Genomic DNA, 10,931 nt, shown 5'->3' with positions numbered 1-10,931 from the left:
AAACATTTAGAAAGCCTATCAGAACAGTTGGTATCAGGAGATTGAATACAAGAAACTTAGATTTCCTTCTGGCTTTAATTGTGCATTTCATCTCTGATGACCAGGCCTTTTCCTCTGTAGTCACCTGCACATTGGTCCATTCAGTATTTGCATTTTCAAAGGTGCATTGACCAAATAGATACACCTCCTTTGGATTGCTGGTAATTTCAAACGAACACTCTTGGGTGTCGAAAGGAAAGTAAGTCATATCAATAAAGCATTGAGATTTAAACACCTTCTTGCCATATAGATAAATATCCCCTGATTCATAAAACGCTTGCCCATATATATGTGTGAAGATATATATATATATATATATATATATATATATAAGATGGTTGGTGTCCATATTGAAAGCTTCTTTTCTTTCATCCAGACGAATTCTAGTGGAAACTGAGTAGTATTCCAACTAATTCTGTTATCTCCCCAGCTTTGAAAAAACAATGTATTTACATCCATTTTGTTTTCTATGCTATGAATTTCCAAGTCTTGGATAATGCAATAAATAAATACCGGTGTCAACATGAACATATCTTGGGTTGGTCGTATATCCAAACTTTTCGCGCTTTGATCCAATTTCTCAAGATAAACACTTTGAACATCAGAAAACATTCCATTTCTACCTTGACAGAGTTGTGATAATAATACCAAAATCCAGCAAGTTAACATTTTTATGTTTAAAAGTCAAATGATATTTTTACATGCACTGGTTAAATTGACGTATTTTGTCTGTATACTGGCTGCTGTCCGGCACTTCACCTCCAGTTATTAATTATGAATATCTGGAAATCAATAAATCATAAAATAAGAGGGTAACATCATGCCATGTATCACAGATATAAAAATAACATCTATAACCCTAGCTGGTCGCCCCAGGATTTGTCTTCATGTTTCAGATCCTTATACTATTCAGATTTAAAGGTGGAGATGATAACATGTCAATTACAAATTATATAATTTAAGAGCCACTGGGTATAAAAATATTGTGTGAAGGGGGGTCTACAGAACCTCTTTTTTAATTCATAAAACATTACTACAATCATAACATTGTTCAATATGTGACTGAAGAATGATTGTTATACCTTTAAGAAATTGTTCCTAAACAAATCTACACGAAAAAAAAGACCAGCATTTCTAATGTTTTGCTGAGCGGGCATTAAAACATCGATGTTTGACCGCTGAACGAGATGTTGGATTGGTCGATGAGATGTTGGACCGCTTTCGTCACAGAATGTGTGGAGCTTAATCTCATTTTCATTCGCTGGTGTTCAACAGTGACGGAACTGATGTTACATCGCGAAAGAAATTGTAAAATACATACGAGTATATGTAAAAAAAAAATTAAAATTAAAGGTATGACAAAACATATATTGACTATGTTCTCGGACAAAATGCGTTTTGTCGACCCTTGAACCAAACTGTGTTACGGAATTCGACGCTTAAATATAATACACACGACTCACGAGGCTTCAACATAACTGATTGCTTAAGGACAGATGATACAAACAAAAATGCCTGGATCGGTATATATTTTTTGGAATAATTTCATTGCAAATGATGCAAATAACAAATTTCTAGAATATAAAGAACTTGTAAACCTTCTGTGATGATCAAAAGTCTGCCATTCTGAAACCATCCTTATTAATCTATACAAATATTTTTCACTTGAATTCCCATTTTTGTGAAATTTTGAATGAAAAATGAAAAACTACGCGGTGAAATTTAATTATTTTACTCATTTAAACATAACCCTAGTTGTTATTTTCAAAATTTTTGACATAAATTTGTTTGTATCATCTGACCTTAATAGCGATCTTTTTCGATGTAATGTAATCTTGAGTCCCTTATGTTCTTGTAGAAGAGTGGAGGATAATCATCATTATTTCTTCTCATGCAAAAAATATACAGAATCCGGAAAAGATTTTTTTGACAAATTTTTGTGAATTGGTAAATTACATACTGTCGATACTCACACTTTACTCTGGGGAGATGAAACGTTAAATGATATTGAAAATGAATACCTCTTTTCTATTGTACAAAGGAGATGGGTGAACATGACGAGAAATAAGCCCATAGTGCGACAAACATGGAGGTGAAAAATTAAACCTCAATTTTATCAAAATTTTCCTTAATAATTCATCTAACATTAAAGTATACTTTATGTAAAATCTCTATTACTTGCACAAATCTCATGAAAATTGAAGTTACTTGCCTATGAAATATTATATACACACGAAAGAGGACAAAACGAGTCATTTTTTCACACTATAACACTATTTTTCGTTATGAGTGGGTCTTCTCTCCATTTTTTGGAAAGGTAATCCTCAAAGTTTGCATAAAAACATACATATTTTGGTTTCCAAAATTATGGAGCAATGACCCACTATACCTTAAAAATATAAGTTTATGATATAACTTTCGTATCTTTTCGAGAAATACTTGAAGTCCCTTAAGTCAATGGTCATATCACAAACATGATTAAATGCCACACTTCATCAGAACTTGTGTAGCGTAGTGGTTAGCCTGCTAGTTTCAAGCCGCTTGGTCCGATTCTAATCGCTAAAAAATTATATTCGTTTTTCTTCTTGAAAAATAATTGTCCATAAATTATTTCAACTTTTGTCAAATTATATCCCCAGAGTCTTTTTCTTTTTAAAGATATCAAAATTCAAAAGTTAAAAAAATAATTTTTGTTAGGTCACACAAAAAATAATCCTTTGTTTACATTACGTGAAATCACCTTCGAAAAATTAAATTTATCGCTTACATGTATAACTCATGAAGAACAAACCCGAGCATTTTTTCCACAACAAAGTGTACACGGGCAATATTCTATCCCTCGTTACTAAACTCCCTTTTTAAAAAATCTTTAAAAATATCTGATTTTCCTTTATTCTGTAAATATGCATATTAATATAAAAATTACTATGGATTATATTCAGTTATTTTCTTAATTTTTAAAAGATATATCATGACTTAGGATTCTACTAATGGAAAAAAAATACTCGGGTTTGAATATTCTCTTCATAATTAGATATAACCGATAAAAGTATTTTTTTCAAAGGTGACTTCAAAACAGATCTTAACTTCCAGTCAGGAACTGCTCTTTGTCAACAAGGTTTTTGGTCTATGTTTTCCATGTAAGGATTGTTGTAATAAACTGTTAAATCAATCTTATAATTAATTTTTAAATATTATCTATGTAATGACATACTTTTATTGTTTAAGATAATATGTGCCTGTTTCGGATGAAGCGGCTTTCAATAGAGAATGCAACACAGAATTTTTATTGCCAGGGTTCGAACCCAATGGATACGACATTATTTTTTTTTATATTAAAGAATAAATGTTAACGAAAATTTTTCCTCAAAACTTTTTGTTTCTCATGATTTCATAAAAATCAATGATGAGAACTTTACTCTAAATACTAAATTCACAATTTAAATATGATTTTTATATATCTGAGGCTTGTGGGTTTTTTGCACGCTAAGTTCACCCATCTCCTTTTATTAAAAAGTCAGGGCGATTTGGTTGATACAATAATTGTTTCTTGTCAATTTTATACAGCATGTGTATTACAAAAGGAATGTGTGTTGCTATGATTATTATATACTAGTATTGTGTTTTTCTGCGTTAATTCATTTTAAGCTGAATCCCGTGTTTGTAAATATGTTCGGTATAATGCATATGTAGGGAAAGGGCGTATTAAGTTTTTAGAACTTTTGCCCAATCCCAATTGTAAAGTATATATATACAACAAAATATGTTCAAATCAACCAAACTGCCTGCCTTCGGCCTAGCATATATATACATGTATGTACACTACATGAATGGAACATTTAATGTTTTCTCAAACTACTAGTATTCTGTCAGCAAATTATTTATTATTGTTATACCTTAAAATATTTGTTTCTATACAAATCGAACGAAATAAAGACTAACATTTCTAATGCTTTACTGAGCGGGCATAAAAAATCGACGTTTGACCGCTTATTGAGATGTTGGACCTGTCGAAGAGATGTTGGACCGCTTACGTCACACAATGGGCGTATCTTGCATTCGGTGGTGTTTAACAGGTTTACATCACGGAGGACATTCCAAGATACAAGTATGTCAAATAAATATTTTTTTAAAGGTATATAACAAAACATTATTAACTGTGTTCTCGGGCAAAATGCGTTTTGTCGACCCTCGAACCAAAATGTCTAACGGCCTCGGGCAAATAAGTTGATTCTTGGGTCCGACAAATAAACGCATGTTGCCCTCGAACTCAGTCAATGTATATTACTTGATACAAGCGTTCTTATTTTTTATTCCAAGTCGAGTCAGTGCTTCTCCTTATCAACTAGAATGTATTAAATTTCATTACTAATTTTATAAAGATTTTTTTAATATATGTATTCCTTCGTGAAAGTTTGATTTCCCATTTTGGCACCACCCTACCCTCGGGGGTCATGATTTAAACAAACTAAAATGTACACTATCTGAGGGTGCTTTCATATTAATTTGACTAAACATGGCTTTGTTATGTTTGAACATTTATTTTCTATATATTCCAGGTCTATATTCAACTTTAGACCCCCGTGGTGTCTCGCCCTTCCTAACGGTTTAGGCAACGCAGAAACAGTCAACAAAATGACAACCGACAGTTCACTGTTGCAAGCCATGAATTCCAATTTTTTTTTCATTCTAATATTTAAAATCCACAGGAAGAGAAGCATTTTAATTCTCAGTATCCTCTTGGTATCAGGAAAACAAGAGGCCCGTGGGCCACATCGCTCACCCGAGTAACTTTGATGATGCCGTTTTTATCCGATTTCCTCGTAATACCTATTGTGCCCCCCCCCCACCCCCGGGTCATGATTTTAACAATTTAGAATCTACACTACCCTACCCAAAGATGACTCAATATATGTTTCAGCCATTCTGGTCCATTGATACTTGAGAAGAAGATTTCTAAAGATTTTGCCAATATATTTCTATGATAACTTGGATTCCCTATTGTGGCCTAGCCCCTCGCTCGGGGTCATGATTTTAACAAATGAATTTAGAATCTACACTATCCCAGGATGCTTCCACATAAGTTTCTGCTTTTCTCGCCCATCGGGTCTTGAGAAGATTTTTCCTACATATTTCGATGTAAAACTTGGGATCCCTATTATGGCCCCGTCCTACCCCCAGGAGTCATGATTTGAACAATTAAGAATCTACACTATCCCAGGATGCTTCCACATAACTTTCAGCTTTTCTGGCCCAGTGGTTCTTGACTCCTGAGAAGAATTTTTGTAATGACCCCACCCTATTTTGTCTTTTTCTTGATTATCTCCCCCTTGTAAGGGGAAATGGCCCTTCATTTAACAAATTAAACTCCCCACCACCCAAGGATGCTTTGTACCAAGTTTGATTAAAATACCCAGTGGTCCTTGACAAGAAGTTGTAAATATGAAAAGTTTATAGAAGAACAGACAAACGGACGACGGGTGATCAGAAAAGCTCACTTGAGCTTTCAGCTCAGGTGAGTTAAAAATCTCAGAGAAAAAACAAATACTTAATTTGAACTTTATTTGTAATAATCTGTTTGAATTTTTGATCGAATGGCAGGAATTAAAAATTCAGGTAGAGGTCTATGATAGGCCGGGCCTGCTGCTCAATCCTATAGAACTTCCCCTGGCTGTGACCTAGAACTTAGCCGGGGGGGGGGGGTGTCTCTGTCTGGTGGTATGGCCTGAAGGTGACCACTAGGAATGGTCTTTGTATATCAGGGTTTGTAGCTTGACCAGTACCACTGCTGACTGTGGCTTGTCTGATATTGAAATCTGACCAAGTGCCGGTCACCATTATCCCGGAAGGTGATCTCTCTGTCAGGGATTGTAAATTGTGAAGTCTGTCCAGTGGGTCTTGGAAAAATTCATCTCCCGATGGTTTTCTTCTTGTCGCGGGCTTGTAGAAGATGAATCCAGAACAGTGGGCATTGGCGTATTGACATCGGACAAACTTTCTGTGAGAAGCTGAAGACATTGAATTAGCCTCCTCAAGATGACGGACTGCAACCGACGTTCAAAATGAAATCATGACCTTCTTCTCAGGGATTGTAGAAGATGAAGTCTGACCGTCGGGTCCTGGAGATGACCACTACAGTGCTGGACACTAAGTCCATTGACAGGTTGTTGAAGGTTTTAGTGATCAAATTAGCTACCTCCTTGTTTTGGACCCAAACATGCAGAATCTGCTTATTCCATTTCTCTAAAGTATTTCTGTTTGCTTGGTTTACCCCTGCAAGATAGAAATTATTATTTTTATTTACTTACTCCTGTATCTTTGGAAACAATCTATTGCGACAGAGCACGAATTAACGGCAGAAATAGGTGTGGATTGGGAGTCCTAAACCCTTTTAAAATTTTCAGAGTTATTATTAAATTTATATCGTAAGATAAACCAGAAGTTTCTGTCGAGACTGAAGCTCTACTGGTTTGTACTTATAGCAAAGGAAGAGAAAAGTACTTAAGCAGTTGGAAATTGAAACTTTTCAACAGATAAATAGAATAATTATCCTTGATTAAGTCTCTTTATGTTCTTAGTGCAGTCTACTTGCATGCAACATTTATATAATAATCAGACTAAAATTGTATTTGGAGTAGCATTTTGAAAGAATTTCACAGAAATTTCTATTATTAGTAACCACGGCAACACCGTTCATCGAAATCAAAAACGGCTACACAGAATTATGTATCTTACTGTAGTCTACTTGTGTGCCAAGTTATATTGTAATCAGACCAAAACTGTAGGAGGAGTAGCATTTTGAAAGAATTTCACAGAATTTTCTATTTTTAGTAACCACGGCAACACCTTCATTGAAATCAAAAACTGATATACAGAATTATGTATCTTAGTGTAGTCTACTTGTGTGCCAAGTTATATTGAAATCAGACTAAAACTGTAGAAGGAGTAGCATTTTGAAAGAATTTCACAGAAATTTCTATTTTTAGTAACCACGGCAACACCGTTCATCGAAATCAAAAACCGATACACAGAATTGTGTACCTTAGTGTAGTCTACTTGTGTGCCAAGTTATATTGTAATCAGACCAAAACTGTAGGAGGAGTAGCATTTTGAAAGAATTTCACAGAAATTTCTATTTTTAGTTACCACGGCAACACCGTTCATCGAAATCAAAAACTGATACACAGAACTTATTATCTTAGTGTAGTCTACTTGTGTGCCAAGTTATATTGAAATCAGACTAAAACTGTAGGAGGAGTAGCATTTTGAAAGAATTTCACAGAAATTTCTATTTTTAGTAACCACGGCAACACCGTTCATCGAAATCAAAAACCGATACATAGCATTATGTATCTTAGTGTAGTCTACTTGTGTGCCAAGTTATATTGAAATTGGACCAAAACTGTAGGAGGAGTAGCATTTTGAAAAATTGTTTACAGACAGACAGACGGACAGACAGACAGACAGACAGACGGACGGACGACGGACGCATTACTATCGCATAAGCTCTTCTGGTCTCTGACCAGTAGAGCTAGAAATTACTACGGACCCTTTACCCCTTTGATATTTTTTGAAGAAACACATACCCTTCCTAACGGTTTAGGCAACGCAGAAACAGGCAACAAAATGACAACCGACAGTTCCCTGTTGCAAGCCATGAATTCCAATTTTTTTTTCATTCTAATATTTAATTTCCACAGGAAGATAAGCATTTTAATTCTCAGTATCCTCTTGGTATCAGGAAAACAAGATGCCCATGGGCCACATCGCTCACCCGAGTAACTTTGATGATGCTGTTCTTTATCAGATTTCCCCCTTGTAATACCTATTGTGGCCCCGTCCTCCCCCCTCCCCCGGGTCATGATTTTAACAATTTAGAATCTACACTACCCTACCCCTAGATGCCTCAACATATGTTTCAGCCATTCTGCTCCATTGGTACTTGAGAAGAAGATTTCTAAAGATTTTTTCCATATATTTCTATGATAACTTGGATTCCCTATTGTGGTCTAGCCCTTCGCCCTGGGTCCTGATTTTAACAAATGAATTTAGAATCTACACTATCCCAGGATGCTTCCACATAAGTTTCTGCTTTTCTCGCCCATCGGGTCTTGAGAAGATTTTTCCTACATATTTCGATGTAAAACTTGGGATCCCTATTATGGCCCAGTCCTACCCCCAGGAGTCATGATTTGAACAATTAAGAATCTACACTATCCCAGGATGCTTCCACATAACTTTCAGCTTTTCTGGCCCAGTGGTTCTTGACTCTTGAGAAGAATTTTTTTAATGATCCCACCCAATTTTTGTCTTTTTCTTGATTATCTTCCCCTTGTAAGGGGAAATGGCCCTTCATTTTAACAAATTAAACTCCCCACCACCCAAGGATGATTTGTACCAAGTTTGGTTAAAATTGGCCGAGTGGTCCTTGAGAAGTTGAAAATATGAAAAGTTTATAGACGAACAGACGGACGGACGACGGTGATCAGAAAAGCTCACTTGAGCTTTCAGCTCAGGTGAGTTAAAAATCTCAGAGAAAAAACAAATACTTAATTTGAACTTTATTTGAAATAATCTGTTTGAATTTTTGATCGAATGGCAGGAATTCAAATTTCAGGGAGAGGTCTTTGATAGGCCTGGCCTGCTGCTCAATCCTATCGAACTTCCCCTGGCTGTAGCCTGGGACTGAGACGGAGGGTGTCTTTGTCAGGTGGTATAGGGCCAGAAGTTGACCACTTGGGATGATCTTTGTATATCAGGGCTTTTAGTTAGACCAGTACCACTGCTGACTGTGTCTTGTCTGATATTGAAATCTGACTAGGTGCCGATCACCATTATCCCTGAAGGTGATCTCTCTGTCAGGGATTGTAAATTGTGAAGTCTGCGCAGTAGGTCTTGGAAAAATTCACCTCCCGATCGTTTTCTTCTTGTCGCGGGCTTGTAGAAGATGAATCCAGGACAGCGGGCATTGGCATATTGACATCAGTCAAAATTTCTGTAAGAAGCTGAAGACATGGAATTAGGCTCCTCAAGATGACGGACTGCAACCGACGTTCAAAATGAAATCACGACCTTCTTCTCAGGGATTGTAGAAGATGAAGTCTGACCGTCGGGTCCTGGAGATGACCACTACAGTGCTGGACACTAGGTCCATTGACAGGTTGTTGAAGGTTTTAGTGATCAAATTAGCTACCTCCTTGTTTTGGACCCAAACATGCAGAATCTGCTTATTCCATTTCTCTAAAGTATTTCTGTTTGCCTGGTTTACCCCTGCAAGATAGAAATTATTATTTTTATTTACTTACTCCTGTATCTTTGGAAACAATCTATATGGCGACAGAGCACGAATTAACGGCAGAAATAGGTGTGGATTGGAGTCCTAAACCCTTTAAAAATTTTCAGAGTTATTATTAAATTTATATCGTAAGATAAAAATTACTACGGACCCTTTACCCCTTTAATATTTTTTGAAGAAACACATACCCTTTAAAGTTGGAAATATGTATATAAAAAGAAAAACGGTTGTTTACGAGAATTGCTTCCGAAATAGAATAGATGGAGTTTGGACATTATCAATCGTTATCCCATAAACACGATAAATATGTAGTATTCAGTACATAATACGTACCTTTCAGCTTTTTCATCAGGAGGTGATGGGCATCCTCCTCTGTGAAGTCCCCTCGGTACTTCATAGCACGTGTGACAGACACGCCCACTTTTGTGTCGAAAATTTCACAAACGTAGTCCGTTATTGAACCCCCTTCTGGGAAGTAAGAAACCTCCATTTCAGTCTGAAAGAATTGACAAAATACCACATCATTGCTGTCATTATAGAATAGATGTATATAATACTTTTTCCCAATTCAGACAATTTTTTTAACCTTTCTGATAGTGATACACGTTTTTCAAAATTGATCATTTGAAATATTATAATGTTTTCAAGAACGGAATTAAAATACCACGATAAATCTGGATTATATAAATTTATATACGCATGTACTTGTATCAGGCATATTGACTATATGGATTCTTTAAAATTAGTGTATACCCACCTTGAAAAGCTTAGCATGGAAACACCTGTGGAACGTTTCGAAGGAGAGGACTTCAGAAATAACAGAATTTCCCCCAGCATTAGGAACACTCCATATTTTCTCGGCTGCCGTAGACAGCTTCATGTGTTTGAAGTGCATAACTGGGTCAAAATCCAGGTGAACTAAACCCCCATCCTTGTTGTTCTGTACTGACTTCTGCATTGCAAAATAATTGTAAATTCGAACGTTGAAATTATTCCCTATATACAGATTACAAGGAACAGAGAACGGTTTCACTTGAGGTAGGGTAGAAGCTTTCTCCCCACGCTTCAATGATGATTTTATAGTCACCCTCCTCTTGTTTAACACAGGAGGTCTTAGAGACCCGATGGTGGGGCGGGCTCGAGAAAAAACGGTGGCGCTTTGGCGCCCGAGGGGGGCGCTGTCCTGGCTGGTGAGCAGAATGGCGCTGGTTCATCTGATTATCCATCGTTGTTAGTTTAATTGCCATTTAGTAAGTTAGCTCTGTTCACGTTTCACGAGTCGATTTTCAGTGTATGATGAAATCACGAATCAAGAATGTGTTTATATATTGAAGACATGTGCTCATTTTCTAATTTTAACCTAGCCAAATATACTAGCCAATCAGAATTGAATACATAATGAACCGGATGTTTATTGTACTGTGGTGAAATACACAGGGAAAAAATATACATGTACATCTATACAGCAAGGAAACTTTATGTTGCTAAATATAATATACACCAACGTCATTTATTTATTATGTACTTAGTATTTAATTAACTTAAGTCGATGTGCTATAGAATCAAGGATTTTTTTTTCAAAAAGAAAAAGGGAGGG

At 36.0% G+C, this 10,931-nt stretch overlaps 1 protein-coding gene across 2 annotated transcripts; it reads right to left on the bottom strand.

Moving 5' to 3' along the window:
• Window positions 1–5,586: 5,586 nt before the first annotated feature.
• On the bottom strand, window positions 5,587–10,690 carry LOC134228423 (AAC-rich mRNA clone AAC4 protein-like). 2 transcript variants are annotated; one of them, XM_062710083.1, is made up of 3 exons: window positions 10,092–10,686; window positions 9,668–9,830; window positions 5,587–6,312 (listed from the first exon to the last, which is right to left on the bottom strand). In XM_062710083.1, the coding sequence occupies exons 1-3, from the start codon at window positions 10,290–10,292 to the stop codon at window positions 6,122–6,124; spliced, it is 555 nt and encodes a 184-aa protein (XP_062566067.1). In that variant the 5' UTR covers window positions 10,293–10,686; the 3' UTR covers window positions 5,587–6,121. The 2 variants fall into 2 exon arrangements, with proteins under 2 accessions (XP_062566067.1, XP_062566074.1); XM_062710090.1 differs by lacking the exon at window positions 5,587–6,312 and adding an exon at window positions 8,762–9,309 and having other exon boundaries at window positions 10,092–10,690.
• Window positions 10,691–10,931: the final 241 nt, after the last annotated feature.

The sequence above is a fragment of the Saccostrea cucullata genome, unplaced genomic scaffold, assembly GCF_032062105.1.
Source record: "Saccostrea cucullata isolate Sc308-1 unplaced genomic scaffold, CSIRO_AGI_Scuc_v1 ctg146, whole genome shotgun sequence".
Taxonomy (NCBI): domain Eukaryota; kingdom Metazoa; phylum Mollusca; class Bivalvia; order Ostreida; family Ostreidae; genus Saccostrea; species Saccostrea cuccullata.
This window is presented reverse-complemented; position numbering and strand designations above follow the sequence as displayed.

Excerpts from the sequence above, each read along its gene's own strand:
- LOC134228423 (XM_062710090.1), bottom strand. The coding sequence starts at position 10,292 with ATGCAGAAGTCAGTACAGAACAACAAGGATGGGGGTTTAGTTCACCTG. Across the intron at positions 9,831-10,091 it reads TCCATGCTAAGCTTTTCAAG|ACTGAAATGGAGGTTTCTTA; the intron begins GTGGGTATACAC and ends CAATTCTTTCAG. Across the intron at positions 9,310-9,667 it reads CCTGATGAAAAAGCTGAAAG|GGGTAAACCAGGCAAACAGA; the intron begins GTACGTATTATG and ends TCTATCTTGCAG.